The sequence below is a fragment of the Apus apus genome, chromosome 2 (genome assembly GCF_020740795.1).
Source record: "Apus apus isolate bApuApu2 chromosome 2, bApuApu2.pri.cur, whole genome shotgun sequence".
Taxonomy (NCBI): domain Eukaryota; kingdom Metazoa; phylum Chordata; class Aves; order Apodiformes; family Apodidae; genus Apus; species Apus apus.
Genome location: NC_067283.1, coordinates 152,830,452 through 152,856,501, shown reverse-complemented (window position 1 = coordinate 152,856,501; position 26,050 = coordinate 152,830,452). Strand labels below are relative to the sequence as shown.

At 38.9% G+C, this 26,050-nt stretch overlaps 1 protein-coding gene across 13 annotated transcripts in view; it reads left to right on the top strand.

Moving 5' to 3' along the window:
* PTK2 (protein tyrosine kinase 2) overlaps nucleotides 1-26,050 on the top strand; it is a 219,306-nt gene that overhangs the window by 119,012 nt on the left and 74,244 nt on the right. For all 13 annotated transcript variants that reach the window (XM_051612464.1, XM_051612462.1, XM_051612463.1 and 10 more), the window contains 7 exons: nucleotides 8,860-8,939; nucleotides 10,499-10,561; nucleotides 17,183-17,237; nucleotides 21,508-21,648; nucleotides 22,354-22,431; nucleotides 23,404-23,511; nucleotides 24,841-24,958. In XM_051612464.1, coding sequence (XP_051468424.1) covers nucleotides 8,860-8,939; nucleotides 10,499-10,561; nucleotides 17,183-17,237; nucleotides 21,508-21,648; nucleotides 22,354-22,431; nucleotides 23,404-23,511; nucleotides 24,841-24,958 — 643 coding nt within the window. The remainder of the gene's footprint in view (nucleotides 1-8,859; nucleotides 8,940-10,498; nucleotides 10,562-17,182; nucleotides 17,238-21,507; nucleotides 21,649-22,353; nucleotides 22,432-23,403; nucleotides 23,512-24,840; nucleotides 24,959-26,050) is intronic.

The window sequence follows — 26,050 nt, the reverse complement described above, 5'->3', positions numbered from 1 at the left end:
AGCTATTGCAAACAAAACAATAGACACCAAAATGCCTGCAGGTAGAAAAGTTAACTGTTTGAAAGCAAGTGCTAGAAACACCTGAGCTGCTAAAAAGGAGAATAAATAATTATTGCAGACACAGGAAGTTTAAGGGGAAGGCTGTTTTTATTAATATAAATGCAACTTAAGAACAAGTACATAATTGCTGAATATAAAAAACACCAGCTAAAAATACCTGGATACAACAAATGGAGATAAATATAATTGTCATTATTATAATCTTTATTATTTGTTATAAAACTAAAAAATATAATTATTAGAAATGTAATGATTGATATAAATGTAATGTCAATCTGTGTTTACCATGCTTCATAAAAGTACTTTAATTATGATTCTTATGCTATTTACTAATTGGACTACCTAAGACATTTTCTTTCTTTGTTTGCTTATCTAAATGTCTTATATTTTATGGTGTTTATTTTTTTTTCTTATGTACTTAACTCTTTAGTGAGGACTGCTTAATTTCTGAAAAGTGCTGTTAAAATTTGTAAAGTTTTCAAAGCAAAAAACTGAAGTTGTGTAAGTAGGTCATAGACATTGAAAGTAAAGCAAGAGAATTAGACTGCTTATTTTTAAACTGTCCTCCTGAAAAACTGGAGATTATCCTGTGGGAAATTTCTTGGTAACATTTAATGAACTGGGAAAGCTAATTATTGGTATTTTTTGAAACACCATCTGCTAGTACCTGTTACTAACAAATTTCCACATTAGTTATACTTGAAAACTCAATAGAAAGTTTGATAATTTTCTATCATGATTACTAAGAACACAAACAAGTTTAAACCTAAAATACATTTTTTTAGACACAGTAAGTAGAATTTTGAGGGTGTTTTTTTTAAATCCCCAAACTCCAGGAGGCATTCAGTACTTAGTTCAGGATTATTTTCCTCTTGTTCTTAATAGAATTTTAAATCCAGCGTGTTGTTTTTATGAACTGCACTGGCAAGATGGCTTGTCAGGCTGAGTGAAGGTTTTTCTGAAATACTGCAGCTGCATTAAAAAATCGTGTGCAGAAAAATGAAGCAGATGGCTTTTGAGAGTAGCAGCTGGTATATAAAGTACGAGGCCTGTGATAGATTTCTTCTTAAATCATGTGTGCTAGCATGGGGCTATTCTCTCATTTCTCCATCTTCACAAACATGAGCTGTCCTCTGTCTCCAATTTTATTTTCAGTTATACCAGCTGGAATTTGCAAGCCATTTATATAGCTAGGAAAGTGCCCATTGTTTCCCAGTAAACCCTGAGAAGTTTGAAGTTACACCATCAGTAATTTGCTCATTCAAGTGAAAAAACCCAAATATTTTAGAAGTCTGATACCAAGAAATGAAACTGGGCTCTTGCTTATGGGCCTCTCTGGCTTGTGGAAAAACTTAGTAGTTCGTGGCTCAGGGTTCGCCTCCTTTTCTTAGGATTTAACAATATCTTTGAACTTTTAATGCTGCAAAGACTAGAGACACAGGAGGTGCTTTTGTTCTGGCTAAGCAATGAGGAGTAGTGTTGAAAAAAATATTTTAAAAATATTGCTGAGAAGAGAAGGTAAATAAAGTGAATTCTCACTGAGTATCAGGACATCAGTACGTCAAGACGTGGTGTAGGATTGTGTTGGACTTCTTAATTCTTGTTTGTTTTAAATACTACTGCCCTTTCTAAGCACGTATTCACACAGGCTGTGTATGTTGGGAGGGGTGGCAGTTTTGTTTCACTTTTCATTTTATCAGGACATGGAAAAGACTTAATTACCTTACCTCCCAGAGGTGCACTTAAGCTTGGCATTTGTATTTTCCACATACTACGTACATCACTTCCTTGTACTAGACTGTAGCTGTCGTGGCAGCTTGTGAAGAAGCAAATGCAGAGTTACTTCTAACCCTGGCATTGTAGTAGTACTCATCTAGAAGCCTGAAGTGTTTTGCATTTCCATTATATCGTGTTTAATGGAACTTAAATCCCCCAAAGCATGAAGCTGCTTGACTGTGAATCTGATTGAAACTCGTTAGAACATGTACCAAAAAAAAATATGATGGAAAAGGTGCTTGAAATCAGCACCACAGTTTGCAGCAAGAAAATATTTTTGTCTCTGTCTTCCTTTAAACTGTTTTCCAGTAGGTTTTTTTTCTGCAAGGTCAGGTAAACATTTTCTGCTAGAGTGCAAAAAGGATAAATAAGTGGAAGCAAGTGCGTTGCAAGCACATAAGCCAGAATTGTTCACCTAAGACATAATATTTTGGGGTTTTGTTTGTTGCCAGATAAAAAGTGTCTGGTCTTTCAGCACTGCAGCACTTGAATTCATAACCCTAGTATAAACAGAAGTGTTTGCCTTCTTAATCTTTATGCGTTTTTATTGCTGAAACATTGGGACCATGAAGCTTTTGAGCTGACTGGCTGCAGTCTTCACCCAGTCTTGTCCTTGCCAGAGCTCCTGGTGTCTTGTGTGTGGTGTAGCTGCAGTGATGCCACACAGGTTTAGCAGGAGCACTTTAAAGGCTTCTTTGGGTTGCTGGGAATCAGTAAGGGTTGCTGCTTTGCTGTCTCTTGTTTGGCTGGTTGGTTGTTTTTTTTTTTGGAGTGGCTTTTTCAAAACCAGGTTTGTGTGACAAGCTTCTATAAGTCACTGTTCTCTTACAAACTGGGGAAAATTACCATATGTTAAATAGGATCCTACGATTGTTCCTGGTTTAGCCTTTGGCAAGATCCCATTTTGAACAATGAAAATGGAGAGCAGAACAGAGCAGTGGTACCTGATTTGCTGGAACAGCATCTATATCTTGCTGACGTGCTCTCCAGCCTTCCTCCAGGCACTGGACGCTGTAAACTGGGCTTGCACAGCCCTAAGTATAGGTCTCCACATACCACCAAGGAGGGCAGTTCAGGTGTAACATGAGGTCACACATAACAGTATCTCCAGAACCCACAGACAGAATTCATCCTCCTCTTTATCATACTTGTTCTGAATTCATAGTAAAGAGAAAAACCTGGTAGAATTCTTTAAATTTGTCAGTTTCCTTTTTTTTGTCTTTGTATATAGGCTCTGTGCTCTTAAAGATGGGGCCTTTTTTATCTTAAACACAGAAAAAATACTCTCATTTCTCTCATTTAACTATATTAACAACAATAATGAAAGTAATAATTGAGCAAACACAAAAGACTTCTAGGAAAACTATTCAGTTGCCTCGTGGCAGTGAGCTTAATTACCATTAAATTATCTCTTGCATCGCTTCCATTTAATATTTGTTCAGGCTTTTTCCTTAGGAGGTTCTGCAGCTTGTGCTGAAGCTTTTGCAAAATTCTTATCACATCTTTGCACAAGCATTAGTTTATGCATTGATCTAATGCTATCTCAAAGAGAGTAGGCAGGAAAAACTAAAGGTGATAAGAAAAGTTCTTATTAGTATTCTGGGAGTACAAATCGAATCTACTTCCCTCCCCCTCCAGACTTAGTAAAATGTGAAGAACAATGTGTATGGACAGGTTTCTGAAAAAAAGCAAGATAAAATTAATGCCTTCCATCAATTTATTACCTTTGCTATCCGCAATTGGATACTGGTCAATCTAATTAGAGCACAAGATTATGGCTACAGGCTTCCTGAAGTTTATAATCTCCTTTGCATGCCTTCCAGATTTCAAGCACAAAAATCACAGAATCACAGAATTACTGAGGCTGGAAAAGACCTCTGAGATCATCAAGTCTAACCTATGACCTGACACTACCACATCAGCTAGACCATGGCACTAAGTGCCACGTCCATTCTTTTCCTGAACATATCCATGGATGGTGACTCCCCTGGGCAGTCCATTCCAATATCAAATCAATAATATATAAATAAAGAGGTGTATATCCTATATATTCAATACTTTATGATAATCAAGCTATTAATTTTGAGGAGAGAATGTCATGTGTCATTTTGTGAACACTACTGTGGACATTGAAGGGAGTATTTTTTTCTCATAGAATCATAGTGTCATTCAGGTTGGAAAAGACCTTTAAGATCATCAAGTCCAACCATTCACCTAACTCTACCAAGCCCACTGCTAAACCATGTCCCTCAGCACCATGTCTACATGACTTGTAAACATGTCCAGGGATGGTGTCTCCAGCACTTCCCTGGGCAGCCTGACAACCCTTTCTGTGAAGAATTGTTTTTCCTAATATCCAGCCTAAACCTCCCCCTGGTGCAAATTGAGGCCATTTCCTCTCATCCTATCCCTTGTTCCTTTGGAGAAGAGACCAGTACTTGCCTCACTACAACCTCCTTTCAGGTAGTTGTAGAGTAGTAAGGTCTCCCCTCAGCTTCCTTTTCTCCTGACTAAACAGCACCAGCTCCTCAGCTGCTCCTGATAAGACTTAATCCTCAAGACCCTTCACCAGCTTTGTTGCCCTTCTCTGTACCTGCTCCAGCATCTCCATGTCCTGCTTTTGCTGTGGTGCCCAAAACTGAACAGTTTTCAACTCATTTCTTAGGCAGATGAAGGCATTTTTACCCCTCTCTTCAGGTCAAAGAATACAGTGAATTTGAAAGACTTGAAACTCTGCATCACGGTACCTGTACCAAGGAACTTCAGAAGCACAAACACCCCCACAATAAATCAGCAGGGGAGAGAGAGTCTCTGTTAGCTGAAATGTGAGGTGGAAGGAATATATGTAACTTACTCCACCTTTATGAAATATGTGTGTTTGTCCATCTCTTCTGGTCTGGGGTGTGCAAAAAATCCCCCTTTTTTCTGCTTGTCACACCAGCAAAACGGCACTCAGTAGGCAACTGCATTGCAGCAGCAGGGTGAAATGTTTCACTTTTGTCTGGCAAATAAGCTGAGAATTTTCACAATGCTTATTTTTTTCTTCCAAATTGTTGCTATCAGGAGGGGCTTAAACATTTTCTCCTTCAAGTTCTGGTGCCAGTAGCTGCTGAGTCAAACTGGGAAAGCATGACTGGAATTTGTGAAAGCTTGCAAGCCAGAGGGCAGGAGGAAAGAAACTCCAAACTTTAAATGTTTGGGTAATGTTACTTATTTATTTATGGAGTAGCAGTTACTTGAGGCTAGCAGCATTTTTAAATATGTTTGCATGAAACTGAAGATGTTCTTAAGCTGTTTAGTTTAACAAATAAAGTACTTCAGTACTGGGATCTACAAGGCAATGAGCTGTGAAGATAAATGAATACAAATTCAATCATGATACAGTAGTAGCCTTAAATTAGTATAGTTCCTGCAAGGGGAAGTTTTCTGTGCCAAGACTGAAAAAATCCTTTGCTCTACAACCAGTTCTTCTCAAGGGTCTAAATGCCTGAAGGAAAAGGTGGAGAACAGCTCTGAAATTTCCTGGTGAAGCAAATTGTTGAAATGGTTGAATAAATTGAATGCGTGGTTTAAAAAAAAAAAAGAAAGTTTAATTAAAAATAAATGATCTAGCCAATGGATGTTTGATTTTGGGTGGCTGTGAGGCAAGCTAGCTGATGGATTCTGTGTGCAGCTGTGTTAGCTTTTTAAGTGAAATAACAACCTACACGTGAAGGTGAACTCGCAGAAAAAAGGTAGCAGATTGAAATGAAAGCTTGTATTTAAAGTACAATTAAAATTAGTTAAACCTCAGTATGGATGATTGAAACAAGTAAATTTATTATAGTTTCTTTTAAGTTGATATATTTCCGGAATGTGAGTATCCAGATAAGATCTGAACTCATGTAGAATTTGCATCTTCAGTTTGTTTCTTACTTTTCAAGTATCCCCTCGGTGGACAAGTTCTGTTGTGTTGTTTGCCACCTGTGGGGACTGCAGAGGTCATTTGTGGGAGTAACATGAGCCTGAAAACCATATTCCTGATTTACATACTCTGAGCTTGGGCCTGACAGGTTAATGCAGGACAGTTTCAGATTCCTACTGATGAACAGAAGTTCTAATTTACTTTTCTGTTTAAGAGGTAATGTTGTGCCATTTCTGCAGGCATCTCGGTGCTAGTCCTGATTGAAACAAAACTGTGGTTGTGGAAGATTAGTTCTTGGGGAAGTGCTATGGTATTAGTAACAGGTGCAGTTCTGCAGTAGAATAAAGAACAATGGTAGATGGGTACTGGTTGAGATAAGATGCTACTCAAAATCTCTGCATCTTTTGTCATGTTTCCAGAAGTGCCCTTTCCAGGGAGACGTCTGCTCATTTTGGCACTTGCTGATACTGAGTAGCATAGACTGGTCAGAAATACCCAAACTTCTCATTTTCCAAATTTCCTGGAAATTTCTAGAGGCTCAGGGCAATCTTAGTAATGCATGTAAATACTTGAACGGGAGAGTGTGAAGAAGACTGAGCCAGTGGAGCCCAGTGACAGGACCAGAGGCAGTGGGCATAAACTGAAACAGAATGGGGTCCTCCTGAGTATCAGGAAACGTTTTACCTGAAAGGATACCAAGCACTGGCACAGGTTTCCCAGGATGGCTGTGGAGTCACCATTGTGGAGATACTCAACAACTCTCTGGATGTGGTCCTGGATAGGTGGCCTGTTCTTCAAGTGGGAGAACTTTTCAGTCACTTTATAACACTAGGCAGTTTTACACCAGATGCTGAAGAACAGAACCTTAAATTACCCCTGCAGAAAACATTTGTGCTTTGATGAGTCTTTCAGAGGGATGGAATTTATCTGCCATATAAATAAATAGAGAAGTATGATATATACTCTAGATACACATAATATCTGTGGTTGTATAACTCACAGTTCTTTCTAATTTATACAGGGTGGTTTGTAAATTATTTCATAAATTAGAAGGTGTTTCTTCCATTAGAGCAATGACTGTTTACTTGGACTCTCTGCAGTTAGGGACCTTCATGGTTTTGAATGAAAATAAAGAATCAAAACATCCTGACGTCCAGGAAGATGCATCTCTTTTTTTATGTCATTTACAGCCATTGTAATTACCAGATATATAGAGCCTGTGGCTTTGGGGGGCTTTTTTTAAAACCTTTAATCAGATATATTTTTGTAAATGTTACCAGAAAAACTAAAAGATGCTGTTTCAAATGAAAAGCCAGGTTTTCTAATTTAAAGCATACTGAAAAAAAATATAATTAAGTCTACATATTTTAATTTGTATAGTACTATCATGGGAATACAGAGTTACTATTTCCATGAATGGGTACAAAGGTTGAACTACAGGACCTGAAGGACAATTGTTGCTTTTCCTGTCTTTTGTTAGTATTTCTGGGAGTTGAATTGAGAAGAGTTAAGAGCTTATGGTTTTGTCAACATGTTGAGTGCCTGGATGAGTCCAAATGCAGGAAGCTGGAAAGTCACAGGAAAGACATGGAGGTGTTGGAGAGAGTCCAGAGAAGGGCCATGAAGATGATCAGAGGGCTGGAGCAGCTCTGCTGTGGAGACAGGCTGAGAGAGTTGGGGTGTTCAGCCGGGAGAAGAGAAGGCTCCAGGGAGACCTTAGAGCACCTTCCAGTGCCTTAAGGAGCTACAGGAAAGCTGGGGAGGGGCCTTTTCCCAGGGTGTGTAGTGAGAGCACAAGGGAGAATGGTTTTAAACTGGAAGAGGGGAGATTTAGGTCAGACATCAGGAAGAAATTCTTCACCATGAGGGTAGGAAGGCACTGGAACAGGTTGCCCAGGGAGGTTGTGGATGCCCCATCCCTGGAGGTGTTCAGGGCCAGGTTGCATTTTGTGAAGCGTGTTTCTCCCATGATGTAGAATCTTCTTTTTGATGTGCAGCTAAGTTGTGGATTTCTGTGCTGTTGCAGGACTTTCTGCAACAAGAGGCTTTTGGATCTCAGTGACAAGTTATGATTTCCTAAGATAGAGCCTCATATGAGCTGTTAGAAGTTTCACTACTGTAGAGATAGGTTACTTGTGAGAAAAGCCTGTTGCATAGAAGACAGGATTTCCAGAGTAAAGTTCTTCTGCAGTAGTTCTGCTCTCTTATTATCTGTCTTTCTTGTTAATAGCTGTATAAATGCCTTACTCTAGTGTGGTGAAAGTGTTGCCTGAAAAGCAGGCTTTCTGCCTGCATCCATGTCAGTAAATAAAACAAGTCCAAGACAGGTGATGAAGCTTTGACACTCCCCCCCATAGTCCATCTTGTTGCACACCTCAGATACTCTGTGGTGCATCTTTTGCTCCATATACCACTTTGCCACTCCTCTCGTGTGCCCAAGCACAGCTGGGGGCTGCTCCATGCCAGCAGTGCTCTAAACACACTGCTTTGTCCCAAGCAATCCCCTTCAGCAGGGATGACTATTTGGCCATAGTGTTTGGCTTCAGGGTCAGAGCACACTCCCTGGCCTGTTCTATTTCCAGCAGTAGGTGGTAACCATCTAGTTACACTCTTGTTATGTCTTCTTGCTCATTCAAGCACAAATTTAAGTCAGTATGTAGTATGATTTTCACATACTACTCAGGTTACTTACTGCTGATTTTATTTTCACAGTAATGCATTGACTTTTATCTGGTTTATATGCAGGATTAGATTCAAAATTTAGAGCTACTGACCAAGGTAGTTCATGAATCCAGCATCATTTCACTTGTCTTGACCATCTGCTCAGCCTCCTGGGAGGATTTAGATTATATTTAATAAAAAATACATAATATCAATGTGGAAAAGGATTATTTTTTATTAAAAAAACTCACTGCAGTCAGAATGGGTTTCTTACAGAAGTGCAGCTCATTTGTGGAGCAGGTGACCATAACTTCTTTTTTCTCTTCATGCACAGAAAATAGCAGTTCAAAAAAATTTGAACTTAATGCATTTATTCTGGAGTGTTTTGGGCAGTATTTTAGTCTGTGTTGGCACTGAACTGAACTTTCTGTGATGCATACCTGCTTCTTTTGCTGTAGGTGAAAAATGACTATATGTTAGAAATAGCAGATCAAGTGGACCAGGAAATTGCTTTGAAACTAGGCTGCCTTGAAATCCGGTAAGCTGATAATTTCATTTATTATTCAACATCTTTCTGACAGAATATACACATTAATTCTGAAACTGCTTACAGTTCATCGATTTCTGACCAGTAGAGCTGAATAAAACATCATAAGGCTTTTTTGCTGCTAAGTAGTTTGAAGAAAAACTGAATAGACTCCATTGTAACTAATTTCTAGTTATTTTAAAATTAATATTAATTTTAAAATTTTAATTTGTTATGTCTTGATACTGCCTTTTGGGGGAGTTCTTCATCTGAATAATTCAAAGGCCTGTAGAGTACAGTGAAGTATACTTTAAAAACCCAGCATCTGTGGTGTTATTTAGCAAATAATCTTGTCATTGTGCATATGTAAATCCTACAGCTAATGAATGTAATTAAAGATAAATGCTGCTACCTTTTCTCTCTGCATTTACTCCCATTTTTACTGTGCTCTTTTAATTGATTAAATCTTAAGAATTCTTCTGGGTGGTTTTGGTATTCTTGTCAACTGTCTAGAAAGCTGGAAAATAAATTTATCAGGTTTAGAGATCCTTGAGAGAGTTCCCAGCACAGCTTTTGAAGTGCATGGTTTGGGTGGGTTTTTTTGCTAATTTATGGAGAACTTCCAGTCTTGCAACATTTGCTTTTGTCTCACTGTTGCCTCGAACAGGGAGATTAGGGAAGAAGTAAAATTGAGAAGAAATGAATGGCAAATGTAAATATGTTAACAGAGAAGAAAAGTGTCCTTTGAACAGTACTTTCCAAAAGAAAACGAAATTTAGGGTTGTGAAATTGCCCAGTTTCAGATTTTAGGAGATACCTGGTGTATCGTAGTATAGCAGGAGAACCTGGTGTCTTTGCTGTAAGTTTTGCTCGTAGTCCCAGAGAAAACTGCAAACTCCTTACAAAAAAAAAAAAAAAAAGTATTTGAAACTATTAAATTAGTATAAAAATCCATGATTGTTTTGCCAGTGAAGTCCTGCTTTCCATGGTTCTCAGAGCATGTCTTTCAGTGCATTTTCATGAGATATTTCATGACTACTAAGGCTGTCTTGCCAGAAGTATTACTAGTCCACTTTCTCAGTGGAAGCAGTGATCCCAGCCTTCTCCCAGCAAGAGCTACTAATTCTTGATTTATTTATCAGTTGATTTTTTAAATGTGGACATGTCTGGATGGAAACCATTGGTTCTCATCATTCCCTTCTTGCTCTGGCTCTCCCTATTAGACGTGCAGCCACGAGCGCTGCTACAGAGGAGGGAGATGCTGTAGGAAGGAGCTGCTGAAGGGCAGCTGAGATCACTTCTTTGGGGAGCAGTGTAGTTGAGGGGGGTTTGAAGTGCAGTGCTGAAAATGCAGGAATGTTCAATGTAATGTTCAATACATGGCATTTTTTTGGTAAAATAAAAATCCAGTTTGTTGAGGTAAGCGATTAATGTACTAATATTTATATCTGATTTCATTCTACCAGTGTCTTCTAATGGTAAGTCTCTGAAAGATTTGACTGTGTTGATGTCATAGTTTAAGGCTGGATCATCCAATAACTGTCACTTTCAAATGTTTTTCCTGACTTCAGGAGATCCTACGGAGAGATGAGAGGCAATGCATTAGAAAAGAAGTCCAACTATGAAGTGTTAGAGTAAGTATTGTGTTCTAGCTGGAGGTTTGGATGGTTTCTTAACCAGGAACATTAAATTCAGTTCAATAACAACATTTCTCAGGTAGTTTTGTTTTTCCCATCAAGTTTGTTGAGATCTTGGAGTTCTTTAATATAAGAAAGGATGATGCAACCTATCAAGGTATAGAAGTAGGGAGAGCACCTTTAACTCTAGAGGGTCCAGAGGAACAGTGTTGGAGTTGTTTAAACTTAATCAGGAGGTTTATTATGATTTTTAAAAAAAATTCCTAATATTTATGGGGTCGTCAAGTCTGTTCTAAGGTGATTCTGTTTTGAAATGGTTTTCTGTGCATAGCTGGGACTCATCTGTGGTAAAGTCTGAGTTACTTGAAAACATTAGTGGTATTGGTTTTTTTTCTGTTTGCTCATCATATGGATTTCCTGAGTTGTGACCTTGCAATTAGCAAGTTTATTATTTATCTATATAGCACAAATTTTAAGAAGACCAAGGAGCATCCTCATACTGAAAGTATTTTGGTTACTTAATCAAGTTGTACAGTAGATTGCTTCAATCTAAACAATCCAAAGCCTTTTAGAAGCCTCAGAGCTTAAAAAAATGGTTTATTTCTGTTCCTCTAGTGGAATAATGTGTCATACATACATAGGCCAATTATCTGCTCTTCACTACTAATTATCTCTGCGAAAAGATACTGTACAGTCTAATATAAAATCTGATTAAAAGGTTAATGTAGCAGTGAAGTCAGTTTTAATTATTTTTTTTATAAAACCTGTGTGCTGACTTTTAGAGGTGTGAATTTAGAGAATGTTGAGGTGGAAGATGAGGTTTTTCATCACAATGAATAAGTTTACAAAGATTTTTGAGGAAACTGTATTAGTAGGTAAAGATAACCTTAATGAATTGCCTTCTTATTTATATAGTGCCTGCTATTTATATAGTGCTCCTCTGCAGAATTTTCAAAGCTTTGTTGTTGTTTGAATTAGGTTTTTTCGAAGGACTTTAGTTTTTTGTCAGTAGCCACTGGTAGAAATACCCTGGTTGAGGGTATAACAAAATGAGAAAAGGTAAACAAGATGAATAGGTAGAGAAAGCTAAAAGGTGGTAACTGAAATGTGAAAGTACTGTGACCTGGAGAAATCCTGATCCCAGGTCATCCTTTCTGGGAAAAGGGAGCTTGTGAGTTACAGTGGTTGAAATTTTTGTGTGTTTCAGCCAAAACTTGGGAAAGGTATTTTTAAGTCAGCAACTCATAAGCTACAGACATTAATAATTAGCTTAACAGTGAGACAAAGTAATCAAGGGTAGTAACAGATGACAAAGTATTAAATAATAATTGTAACAGGTGGGAGTTCCTGAGGGGCTCAGGATGGTGCTGCTTGAGATTTAACAGTGACTTTTTTCTTCCAGTAGCTGCTTTGGTAGGAAATAACTAAATTGGTGCTGGTAAAGACAGAGTGAAGCAAAACCCTGATAGGCAAAATCTTAACAGCTTAACACCAGACTCAGGCTTAACCAGACAGCTTCACCCAGGAACACCAGAGCGAGGGATGGTGCTGGTGGAGCCCTTCTGCAGCGGCTAAACTGCAAGGAAAACCTCGGGAAAACCGAGGGAGAGGAGGAGAGAAAGAGTGGGAGGGAGTCAGTCCCAGCCCCTGTCCCTGGGCGGCCGTGGCGCGGCAGCGTGCGCAGGCAGTTCAGGCAGGGCTCAAGGCAAGAACTCAGCAAGTGTTTGTCCCCGAAGAGGACCTAGCCATGGCATCCAGTCGGGCAAAAACCCTTGCCAGGAGGACAGTGGCAACCCAGGCAGAGGTGCCTCTCAAGAATGCAGCTGTCCAGAATGTCTCAGCCTGACAGTCGTATGGGAGGAGAGCAGAGGGAGCACCTGGGTAGGCTGTGAGCAAGTGAATGATTCACTCAGCCCAGTGGCTGAGCTGAAAGAGGAGGTGGAAAGATTACAGAGTGTCTGGGAGTGTGAAAGAGAAATAGATATGTGGAGTAATACCCTGCCATCCTTGAGACAAAACCTTAAGGTGGAGGCTTGACGAGAAATAGAGGATCCTCTGCCTTCCTGTCCCCTGGCAGAGGTAGGTGACCTGAGAGAAGAGGGGAACTGGAAGCGGGTACCTGCTTGGGGCAACAGGCGAACCCACTCCTGGCTTCCCTCAGCCTCACGTGTGCCCTTACAGAACAGGGATATGGCCCTGGATCAGGAGAATCAGGTAACTGAGGTTCCTGACAAACGTCAGTCCAGGGAGTTGCTGAGGCAGCCTGCCCCATGCATCAGGACTGCCTCTGCTAAGAGCAAGAGGAAGGCAACTGTTGTAGGAGATGCTCTTTGGAGGGGAGCTGAGGGCCCTACGTGCCGGCCAGACCCAACCTCAGGGAGGTCTGCTGGTGTCACCCAGAGACTCCCAGGCCTGGGGCAGCCCTCTGGTCACTACCTGCTAGTGCTCGTGCAGGTGGGCACTGGTGAGGTTGCCAAGGCAAGTCCCAGGGCGATGAAAAGGGATTTCAGAGAACTAGGTGGGATGCCTGAGGGATCAGGAGCACAGGTGGTCTTTTCCTCAGTTCCTTCCGTGGCAGGAAAAGCTGAAAGGACTAGGAAAACACAACTGATTAATGTATGGCTTAGAGGCTGGTGCTGTGGGAGGAACTCTGGGTTTTTCGATCATGGAGATGTTTACAGGGCACCAGGTGTGCTAGCAAACAATGGCATAAAGCTACCAACAAGGGGAAAGAGGATTCTTGGCCAGGAGTTAGCAGGGCTCATTGACAGAGCTTTAAACTAGACTTGAAGGGGGTAGGGGACAAAACTGCTGGATGGTTTGATTTCCAGGACACCGGACCTGCTGGCATTGCAGATAGAACTAACACTAGAGGCAACATAGCCCACTGCTGAATGAGGTGGGTGCCCTGGTAACAGAGGATAGAAAGAAGGCAGAGGGACTGATGCCTTCTTTGCCTCTGTCTTTACTGCTGCAGTAAAGTACCCCAGGAGCCCCAGATCCCTAAAGCCCCAGAAGAAGTCAGGATGAAAGAGGAGTTTGATAGATGAGGACTGGGTTAGGGATCATTTAAGCAGTCTGGACATCCATAAATCAATGGGTCCGGATGGAATGCACCTGTGGGTGCTGAGGGAACTGGTGGAGGTTATTGCTGGGCCACTCTCCATCATCTTTGGTAACTGGTGGGCAAAAGGAGAGGTGCCTGAGGACTGGAGGACAGCAATTTTCCATGTAAACATCAGAAAAACCTTCTTTATTGTGAGAGTGACAGAGCCCTGGGACAGGCTGCCCAGAGAGGCTGTGGAGTCTCCTTCCCTGGAGACATTCAAACCCACCTGGACACGTTCCTGTGTGATGTGCTCTGGGTGATCCTGCTCTGGCAGTAGGGTTGGACTAGATGATCTTTCCAGGTCCCTTCCAACCCCTAGGATTCTGTGGTTCTGTGATTCTAATTAATAATGTCGTGCAAAACTGGAAATGGACAGTTCACTGGGTGAACTTCAAGGGGGTTTTTTATGTTTTTTAAGAAGTAAAATGTCTTTTCTGTGGGGTTCCAACAGGAGAGATGAAGGATGAAAGAACGTTAAAGTGTGTATAGATAACTACAAGCTAGTAAAAGTCAGCAGAAAGAGCCACAGATCCCCGAAGTATACTCCTTCAATCTTACCACCTTAGTAGCCTGTAAAGGTCTATCTACACAAGTAATACTTAATTCTCAAGTGAGGCTTTTTGTTTGTTTTGAGGTGGGGTTTTTTTTGCTAGTTTTAGGACATCATGAGGCACTTAACCAGCTGAGTGCAATTTTTAAAGGGTTCTTTTTTGCATTTGGTGTGATTGCTTCTTGCCTGTCTTTGTCAGATGTCTATTTGATGTAGATTCGTCTTTGATTTTCATACAAGACCAAATCTGGATGGGAAATAGTAGATAGAATCAAACTGTTAAGTAGCCTTTAATGGTTGGGCCTTCATATAATGAAAGAAGGATTTTTTCATAATAAATGTGAAGCTTGTTAGCATAGAGCAGGGATAATTACAAGTACAGAAATGGGAGCTATATGGAGGAACAGCTGCAGCCACAATTTAGTAAAAAGCACATTGAAGTTTATTATGTTAATCTAACATTACTTTTTTCTTGAAACTTCAAGTGAGATGAAAAATAGAAGATATATGTTGCCTAAAGCTGCTTATCATTGGATGACAAACAGTATCCTCTGTCTGTAGTTGGTATTTTATTAATCCTATTGAAGTGTATACAGAAAAAAAAATACATTTAAGCTCACAAGTAGGATGGAGCAGATGAGGTTAAATACAAAGCTGTAGTAGGACTGTATGAGCCAGGATCTTGCTACTAATTTTCTCTTACTGGCAATCAGAAAACAGATGTCTGAGTTGTTAATCTGGAGGACCGAGTTGATGTGTATCTCAAATTGGCCTTTTACCCACACACAGTACAGCTGAGGATGGAAGGGAAGGAGTTGGGTAGGGCTGTGTGTTTAAAACTCTGTGTATGTTCTCATTTCTAATCCTTATTCTCTTATTTATGGGTACCTCCATATTTATGGATACCATGACATATATATATATATATTATATTTATGGGTACCATGGCATTAAATTATTATGCTGATATTAAATTACCCTCCAGTAATAAATTTAGCATCTCAGTCAAACACAAGAAGTGCTTTAATAACAAATTTTATGATGAAGTGTGTTTTGTTGTTCTCTGCATAAGAATTTCTTCTGAATTCTGAATCCTTTCTCCCCCCTCCCTGGAAGTGTTCAAGGGCAGGGGCTCTGAGCAACCTGGTCTGGTGGGAGGCGTCCCTGCCCATGCCAGGGGGGTTGGAACTAGATGATCTTGAAGGTCCCTTCCAACCCAAACCATCCTATGGTTGTATGATTTGTTGCATACAGATCTGTACAAAAGGCTTCTCTTTAATAACAAGTCAAATAGATAGTTGCAGCATGTGCTGCAGGACTGCTAAGATGAGTAATGCTGGAGTGATACACGGTGCTTCATTTCTTAAAACACCATTTCCCTCTCAAATGCTTAATATTAAACTAATATATTCCTTGTCAAAATGTCTTTGCATGTTATTTGGATGGTAATAGTGTGTTGGATTTATTTAACTGTGTGGGATGATAAACTGCATATAATTTGCATTTTGAGAAGTGCATCAAAGGAATTAACATTTATGAAAGTTTTATAACCTTTCAGCTTACTGTCATTGCACAGCTGCCAGTGTTCCCTGCTGCACAGGAACATTTTGCTCCTCTTAGTAGAGGATGTTTTTAGTATGTCTTGTGAAATTGTATACTATTGTCTTTAGAGATCTTGAAAAAATAGCCTGTTTTGTTATTTTGACTAAAATTTTTATGTTAACTTCAATGTTGACTTTCTTCTTGCTCTGTTAGGTAGCAGTAAATATATACTGTGTATCTCAGTCTTGCTAACAGCATTCCTTTTCTTTGCCAAATGTAGGAACTCCAGATGTATTTCCGTTTATGTTCAAAGCATCCAGTCATGGAAAGCTTTCTTTCATGCCCGTTTCAGAAGCAGATAAGGATGTTTCTTTAAAAAAGATTATAACCTCTTGAATGTAAAGGGAATACAAGTCAGTCACGCTTTTGAGAAGCAAAGATCTCAGTCCTTTTCCTAGTTCTGCAAATTTTCTGCTAATACTGTACAACTGCTTCATGGTTCTGCATTGTTTGATAAACCTGATTGTATAATGATCTGCTTCTGCACAGACACATCTCAGGCAAATTCTTAGGCATCTTTTTTCAAGCCAAGATTTAGTTGTAATGATAGATACACGCATCAGAGGTAATCTAAGTGGAACACACCTCAGCCACATATGTAATCCTTATAGATCCACATTTCTTCCAGGCTGCAGCCCTATTTGTAATTGTGAAAGTGAGCTGGATGTAATTCAGTTTGCAAAAGCTGGGCCCACAGAAAGATTTGGGATCCTGCTTTTACAGATGCAAAAAGAGATGACTTGCAATAAAAAGCTGGGAATTTTAACATTAGATGCTCAGCAGGAGGAAACACTGACTATAGAAATTACAAAAATTTTGATAGTGTGCAAAGGGTAAAGCAGCAGTTGAACAGGTGATATCATCAGAAGTCCTTTCCTTGGTGTTGTATCTCCTGTTCAGCTCTATAGACATTTATTAGAATATGCCATTTTTGTGTTGTTTCCTTCTCAGCTGACTACGTGCTGTAAGAATATTTTTCAATATTATTTAAATTAAAATATGCACAAAGAACAGTTTTTATTCTCAAAACTTCTTTGTGCTCAAGCCAGCACTTTAAAGAAGACACTTTCCACACCAGGTACCTGTTGTAAATGTGATTTCCTTTTGAGTTTAAACCAGAAGATGCTGCTGTCCCACATTTGCTGCAGGGTGGCCATGGTTGACATTTTAATAGTGGTGTGTTTTTGTTACTCTGAGATTGTCAGGGACCTTACTCTGAAAATAATTTACTGCCTTGCATGTGTTAGCTAAAAAATAAAACAAAATAGAAAACAAACCCAAAACATCACCCTGATAAAGAGCAATATGATACTGCATGTGTTTTTTTATATTCATGCATCTTGTGTTTTTGTTTCAGGAAAGATGTTGGTTTAAGACGTTTTTTCCCGAAGAGTTTACTAGATTCAGTGAAGGTAATTATAGATCCAGTCAATTCTATACTACTTGAAAAAAAAAATGTCAGAAATCTGAAAATTGCATTTTCATCCTCACTGTGTAGTCATAAGGGAATTGCTGTGCTGTCTTGGTGAAAAAATACCACAGCTGTCTGTCAGCTTGGTAGGATAGAAATCCCCATAGTACAGGTGTGCAAGTGGGAGAACAAGGATAGAAATGATTTCCAGGGCCTTGCTGAGTATTGTGAGAGCATTACACCTCTGCCTCTCAAACAACAGTTCAGAAGGGGTCCTCTGGTATCAAGTAACTCTATTTTTTTCTTTTTTTTCTAAAAGAGAAATGAGACTTTTGGAGAAGGAGGAAGAGGATGTGTAAGAAAACAGCCTGTTTTTAGTGGCAAGTCATAAACCATGTTCTGCCTTCATTGCTCAAGGCTTTATCTGACTCATTCAAGGGAGATTTCCAGTAATTTCCACTTATGTTAATCCTAGTTAAGACTATAACCCTTAGTTGAACCTCCCATTGAAGTCTATATGTTCCCAGAGTAAAAAAATGCAAATTTTTCTTTACATGTTTTGAAAAGGGAGGCTAGGAATGGTCACCAAGTATTTTTACAGCTATAGTTGTCTTGATATGAGTGTCTTGGTAAAATCTCTCTTACCATTCGTGCCTAAAAGTATAAATAATAAATTGGTATTTTAGAGCTGGATTTGGTAAGCAGCAGTGGTTTTATAGGAATAATATAATTTAATATAATTTCATATATAAATTCAGATTTAGGAAGTTTCTACATTATGATTTAAATTGATAAACAGGTCTGTCATGAAGGAGTTTTGTTTCAAAAGACTTTTGAGAATGAGAGGCTAATGAAGTCAAGTGGATTTAAGTAATCCCTCTGCATTTTAATTTAAGCAATTATCTGAAACTGTAGTCTCTGCTAAAGGGAGAAATTGTGGTGAAAGGCTCCAGACATAAAAGAATTAATAACTTATTTCAAAAATGCTATTATGGAGCCAGAAAACTGACCAACAAAGAAAACTGCTCTTTAGAAATCATGAAATGGAGAGAAGAGCAGGAAGAATCAGCAAGAATTGCCAGAAGGTGAAGCTGAGTAGAACCCAGCAAAGTAATTATAAAAATTTTGGATGCAGGATGAGGAAAAACAAGGGAAGGAATAATGTGTCTGCTTTTAATGACAATAAAATCCATATTAAAAATCATTTGGGATTCATTCAAACTATTAAATGATTCTTTAAGTTAGTAAAGAGCAATGATTTTGAACTGGCAGGCAAAGGAAGGCTCCTGATGGTCATGAAATATACAATTAATTCTTTCTATTAGTGAGGTAAAGGTGGAAGTGTTGTGCAGTGATAACCAGAATTGTTGGTGGTGTATGTTGAGGAGATGCCAGCTATACAGAGGATACCACTTCACATATGGGAAGACCAGAAGGCTGGAAAAAATGAAAATAAAAATATGTAGCAGTGCATAGTATGAGGTGATTATACAGAGATTTAAACCCAGAAAATTCACCTTGATTTGAGGACCTCATTAAATAGATTAAAAAAGCCAAACCCTCAGGAGCTTAAAGGGATGTGTATATTATCACAGAGTGTAAGACACAGCACTGTAAAAGAAAGCCAGTGCTGTCCCAGGAAACATCTAAGGAAGTTTCTCCTGGAGGAAGTCATTGGACAAAGTACTGCCTCTCATATATGCTGGAAATAATTCTGTTTATCTGTGTTCAAGAAAGAATAACTCAACCTAACACAAGTATAGAGGAAAAATTACTGGTCAACAAGCCTTCCATTTTCATTACTGCACTAGAGGAGAATAAGAAAATTTCCTGCATTTAATTCATTAAGTTAGTAGTGGTGCCTCTAAGCTGACATGTCTGCTGAGCCATGCTCTGTATGTAGGTACATCAACTATGCAAATAACACAGGGGGAAAAAAAATCTATTTTTACTAAACCAACAATTTTGGGGTGTGGAGGATGTGGGGAAATAGAGGTAAGCCTGATTGTGTTTAGTTTACACATTAGAAGTCATCCCTGACACCCTAGAACGTGCCTTGAGGAAAAGAGGAGGGGGAAAAATTGTTCTTAGGAAATATTTTAAGAGCAAATTTTCAGTTCATTTCTCTTGAAGTTGTCATTTGAAGGTATTTCCCATGAATGGCTCACTTCTGTTACGGAAGAGGTGTCGTTTTGTAACTGATTTCTGTGTTTACACCGTATTAAGGATCTCAAAGTGAATAATAAGTCATCTTGTGGACTTATAAGAGACAGATAACGCATACCAGTATGCATGGAAGCCAAGATGATGGTGAAAACAGGTCAGGAGAGCAGACCATGGGCAGAATAAAGTATTTTCCGTCAACTGAGTGGCTGAAATACTTGGAACAATTTGAGCTAACAGATTTTTTTCCCTTTTGTAGTGTTTGGCTCCTGTATTTGCGAGATGTTCAGTTAGGACTGACATCTTCAATTCCCTCCACATCTGTTTTCTGTGTCAAGAGGAAGATAATGAAAGGTCCAGAATAGTATGACTGAGACCTAACAAAGTGGGGCAGCTCTGGGTGCAGTAGGGAGGTCTTCTGCCTGCCAGATTGGTCCTACCAAAATATCTGCAGCCTGTTAGTGATCCATCTGATCGTGGGTTAAAGGTTCTGCTGAAGTGACACAGCAATTTTAAATTCCAACAGGATGGCAGATCTTTTGGCTCACTTCATTCCATGTGCTTTAGCTGAGGGTGCTTCCCCAACCCAGCTCTACATCCTTGCAAAGCTGGTCATAATTTGGTGTGTGAATATGCAACACCCTTGGATCACTGCTGTTGAAGTAACTATTTTGAACCCTCCTTTAAAAAAAATTCTGGCTATTCAGAGTTCTGAATGCTCTTTGCAGGCTTACTAAATGGACTGAAAGTGCTCAGGACAAAAGGAAGTTGATCTTTTTATAGTGCCTGGAGCTGTTACAGGCAATGTGAAAGAATGAAGAGTTTTAATGCTGTTACAATAGGACATTCAGATATGTTTTGGTAGAGGAACAATGGCAATTCTTGTCTTAACCTTGACATTCTGCAAAAATAAGCATGATTTTTGCCTTCTATCATTGTTGTTCATTGGAAGATATATTAGAAATGGGTATTACTAAGGTTTTTTTAAAACCCATTCAGTCCCTACAGACAGTGGTAAAGCTTAGGCAGAGGGAAAAAAGTATCGATATGTTGGTGGTTTTGACATTTTGGCACTACCTGATGTGAACAGAGATGACAGAACAGTGGGTCACCTGGCTCTACAGTACTTAGAGAGCATACCTGCACCCTTATGATTGGGATAGATGGGAAGAAGGTTCTACACTGTTGTCCAGGTGAACTGTATTGTTTAGAAACAGGTGTTTTTATTCGGGATTCTTGGTTGCTTGTTCAGTTTTGGGGCATGCTATAGAGATTGCTTCTCAGATTCTGTTTTTATTATGATAGAGTGACAGCTTCCCAGGGATTATGCAGTATATACAGGCAGATACTTCACTTTTCATAAGTCTTAGTTATATTTTATTTTTTTTAATGCACTTGTTTGAAAGCTGCTTCTATTCTCTGTCTTCTTTTTCTGGGTATGTAACAACGTGTCTTGCTCTGTGTCAGTATCCCAGATATTGGGAGGACGATTTGTGGGGCTCTAAGTGGTTATTTTTACCCTGCAAACAGTGAATAAAATTATATGCAATGTAGTTAAAATAGTATAATTCAACTTTTTGTTTTAATTTTGACATTCATTTTAAATGCGTGTGTTTTTTTTCTAATATGGAAGCTATTTTGCATATTGTCAGACTTAGAATCCACTATATTATGGATAGTCTAAGTTAGTGTGTGAGATTAGGATACAGCTACAGTTGTGTTGTTCTACTGGATAAGAGAATGGTGATTTAAGTTTAAAACCTAGTATGGTGGTGTAGGTTGCTGTGGTTTTATATTTATTCACAGTTAAGTTGGGAGAAATGAGGAATCTAGAAAAAATAGTTCCTGCAAAGGTTAGCATGTTATCTTTTATTATGCTTTATTCAAAACAAGACTAGTTAGATATTCCTGCTGTAATATATACCAGAAATAATTTTGTTTCCTAGCACTAGTTAGAAGGCAGAACTGGTGCTTGTAATTTGAAGCTTCTTTTACTTGAGAGTTGTCTGCATTTCATTGATCAAGAAACTGTACTGACTGAAACTCTTAAAACCCATTGTCACTGATTAGATTTTAAATAATCAATCTTTAAACATTTTAACACACAGGCTAAAACACTACGAAAATTAATCCAACAAACCTTTCGACAGTTTGCCAACCTCAATAGAGAAGAAAGTATTTTGAAATTCTTTGAGATCCTCTCTCCAGTGTACAGATTTGACAAGGAATGCTTCAAGTGTGCTCTCGGTGTAAGTAGAGGCATGTGCCAGTCACCAGCATACAGGCTGTAGTGAAGAATCTAATTGCTTTTGCTTAGTTCTGCAACTAATTGCTTGCTTAGTTCCTGGTTTGCTGTAGAGATGAGTCCTTGGTTTTCATTAACAACAAAATCTATTTATTAATTTTATTTAGCACTTTCTCAGTTGACTGTTAAAAAAGCACCATTCATTATGAGGGTAAGAACTGTACAATAATTCATATTTTTATTGATGCTTTGTTTGTGAAAGTCAAGCAGTTTTTAACCTGGGTTCCTGAGGAAGTGAGAATGCTCAGCTGCTTCTTTTTGTACATTTTCCTCTAACATCCTACCAGTTTCAAATAAATTTTTTGAGAAGGGGCTTTGAGTCTGTGAAAATAGACAAATAGAAATTAGAACGTGAACATCAGAGATCCCTGAGAAGAGGAAATGTAAGAAATACATAGTTCTCATGTAGACCTAAGATAAAACACATGGAAATACATTTGGAGTAGCAGAGATCCCCAGGAAATCAGTCATGAGAAGTTTTGCTACTTATAGAATTACTTGATCTTAATATATTTTGTTTGAAGAGTTTAAAAGCTTCTAGAGACTAATTACTAGAAGCTGTAATTGTAAGAGTGGAGGATAGTGTTCCATAGCAAGGTCTTGTTTTACTATTGAAATTTTGCCCTGTCTTTCTCCTTTGATTCTGAAGTCAAGCTGGATTATTTCAGTGGAACTGGCAATTGGCCCAGAAGAAGGAATCAGTTACCTTACGGACAAGGGTGCAAATGTAAGTCTAGTTCTGTTTTCTCAGTTACTGTCTTCACAGCTGTGGCCTGTTGTGAACTGAACTTAACAGAAAGGGGAATGACAAGTCTCATCTTTGTGTTAAACACAGAAGAGCTGGGAAATTCAGCATGTATACCTGTTACTCAGATGTTTATTTGTGATTTGGGATCAGAGAAAATGCATTTGGGTTAACTAGTGAGACAGTGTCAGCTTTAGCATTGAATTTGTTGGCTCCTGTACCCAGTGAAGTACTCAACTTGCAGAATCTGAAGCATTAGTGGAGACTTTTTAACAATGAAACATGAAAATTATTCTAAATTATTAATCTCTTAGGAATGTGTAAATGAAGAGCTTGTTTAATGAGTTAGTGTTTAGCATTTTTTGCTGGATTATTTGCTTTCCTTCATATCTTTATAATAGACTTTTCATTACCTGATGCTGACTGTTACAGTATTTCTTGTACACCACCATGGTGCAAGGAAGTTATGTTTAGACAGGTGGTTCAAGCAAAATGTTTGAAACCTCTACAATCATGACTTAAGTTGAGCCCATGTCCAGCTTCTACTGGAATTAATTCAAAAGTAGTGAAAAGGTTTGGAGAACAGGAACATAACCTCTCACAGCAGTCTGGAGGTATGTTAATTATGCTGTGAATGCAAATACCCTGTGCTTAACCTGTCGAGTTTTCTCTCTTGACCTTGTTGTTTCCACTGTGCACTTCACAGCCTGTGCCTGGAGCTACTCGACAGTGACCTCTGTAGGCAAATTGGGCGCCTGGCTGCATTTTGCAAATCCTGTGGGTATTTGCAAAGTTTGCCAAAGCCTTAGGAAACGATAGAAAGAAACAGAGGAACAGACTCCTACGAATGTCATTTGGAGATGAAATTCTACACATGCCTTTGCAACGTTAGGAATAAAGTATTTTGCTGTCATTTTGAAATTGTCCCCCACTTTTTCCATTGCCTTTCTGCAGCCAACTCATCTAGCAGACTTCAACCAAGTGCAAACCATCCAGTATTCAAACAGTGAAGACAAGGACAGAAAAGGGATGTTGCAGCTCAAGATAGCAGGTGCACCTGAGGTATGATATTGACAGTTATGATTAGTGTACTACCTTTAGTTTTCTTGGGAAGGGGTGGAGAGTAGTATACTATTAATGAACTTATATATGATACTTCTGGTCTTTAACTTGATTCTGGATTTTTCTACTGTCAGCATGATTATGATATTCTAAAAGTATACTTCACTTTGGCATGTGCATGTTTAAGCAGGGACTGCCTGACTCTGTGTGTGTGCAAAGATTTCAGTTAGTGCTAAACTCTTGCTCCTCCTGGAATCAAAGCCAGTGTATTATATTGTCACATTTTGCATTCCAGGCATTCTGCAGGTGTTTTATTTTTCTTGTTCTATAAGTGGAAAGGAAGTTCTGTGAGCAGTCATCATTATGCCACTCATAGAATGGTTTGGGTTGGAAGGGACATTAAAGATCATCTAGATTGAACACCCCTGTGTGGGCAGGGACACCTCCCACTAGATCAGGTTGCTTAGAGCGCCATTTTTTTTGGTTTTAGAATAGATTTAGAGCTCATTACATATTTTTTGGGTTTGGATCTGATGCCTGTATACTTTGGTATTTGTAAAAGCAACTTTATTTAAAAATACTAGCTCTTAAGTGCCATTTAATAGTAGCCTGGATATGTATATGATGCTGTGTCCTAAAGTGGAAACTGAACAATTTCACTGTTGTGAAAAGGGGAAATATGAAAGAGGGAGAATTTCTTCCCTCATACTACATGGAGGCAGAGTTGGAAGTGAAATTTTTCTTTCCTTTGGTCCAATGCACTGGGGGAAACTGTGGCAAAGAAGGGTTGAGAGCCAAGTTGGCAGATCTGCTCAGAGAATGATGGATGTTGGTGGTATTAAAATTAATACCTTGTCTTTATGTCCCATCTGTTTTTCCACTGTCTGTCTTTTTAATAATTTTAATCTTTTTTGAAATGTTGAAGGTTACTTTTTAGGGCAAAGAATAAATTGCTGCGAAAGGGTGGAAAAAAGATACCACCTGTAAGAATTGAAAGGGATAAGCAGCTTCTTCAGAATTGTCAGAATTACAGCCATGAAAGTCATAGCAGTTGTAATCAAAAGTGGTTGACTGGAAGTTTAGCTAGCAAGCCACTTAATAAGCCCAGATTAATATTACATTTATCAGCTGTGCTTTCTGAAACTCATGTTTTAAATTTGCTATCTAAAAGGTAAAGCAGGAATCGGAGGCTTCTTTGCTCACCCGCGTTTTTCTGTTTACTGCCTGCTTGTGTGTATCAAGTTCTGATGCAATGACACAGCTGTTCTGCCAGTGTTTGCAGCTACAATAATACCTCTTTGTTGGTGCCTTGTTTTTTCCATCCTTTAGCCTCTGACAGTGACAGCACCATCCTTAACCATTGCAGAGAATATGGCGGACTTGATAGACGGATACTGCCGACTGGTGAATGGAGCCACGCAGTCCTTTATTATCAGGCCACAGAAAGGTAAGGTGATGTTTCATTCTGGTGGGTGCCATACTCATGTCTACTGGTAAAGTATTTTGCATTTGAATAAAAGACAAAAGGTATCAGCAAAAACCTCACTTGGAGGCTTTTGTCCTTCCGGGAGGAACCATGAGGTATTTTTGTTACATCAATAGTAAATGTCACTCTGTGCTTAATGGCTGGTAATTTAGACTGGTTTTCAGTAATCACTGTTTTATATTACTCTCAACTTAACTAGCAGGTGTAAGTTGTAATTAAAGGCACTCCTAACGAGGTCATGTTATCCTGAAATGTAGTTCTCTAACATACAAAGGGAAATTCAGAGACGTTGGTTAGGATGTGTTTGGGTAAGGTTCTGACTAGTGATAAGTTTTTAAAAGTTCTGCCACCCTCCTAGATATTCAAAACATCTCTGTTTAAAAAATAAAAACTTTGAGGGAAGTCTCACGAGCCCTTCTCATAAAACAGAAATAAAGCAGAGATGTATTTTTTAGTGTTGATCTCTTGTTTTTGTTGCAAGGCACGAGCTGGAAGCAGTGGGACCAGGGTGCAGGTACACCTTAGCTTTAAAAAGAGAATTTTAATTGAATTTCATTAGAATGTCTAATGTCAGCCAGCTTTAATTATTGGAAAACACCCAAGCAAAGCTGCTTATGAATGGAAATTTCTGTCCTCTTGTACTAGCCTTCTGGAAAGTAATCCAACTTTTTTGGTTTCTAGAACAATGAATAAACTGTTTCCTTCTTCCCTGTTTGTAATACAAGAAAGTACATGAACCATCCCAGAAGCTTGTCCAGTCTGAATCTACATCCCTTTTTATCCACAGCTTTCCTTATTGTGCCACTTGTTTTCCCTGGTCTGTAGGTGTTCAAATGGAGTAATGTTTTTGACATAGTTCAGGTCTTCCCCAGGTGTGTGTATGGCATCCTGCCTGTGAGTGTGAGGGGAAGAAAAACACTGAAAGTTGGTCATTCAGTAATGAAGAAATGTGATTGAAGGTGTTAGGTGTTTTGACAACACTTAGTTAATTGTTCAAATTGATCTTAAATGTTGCTTGTTTGTTTTCTGACCTTTAGCTCCAACACAAACAGC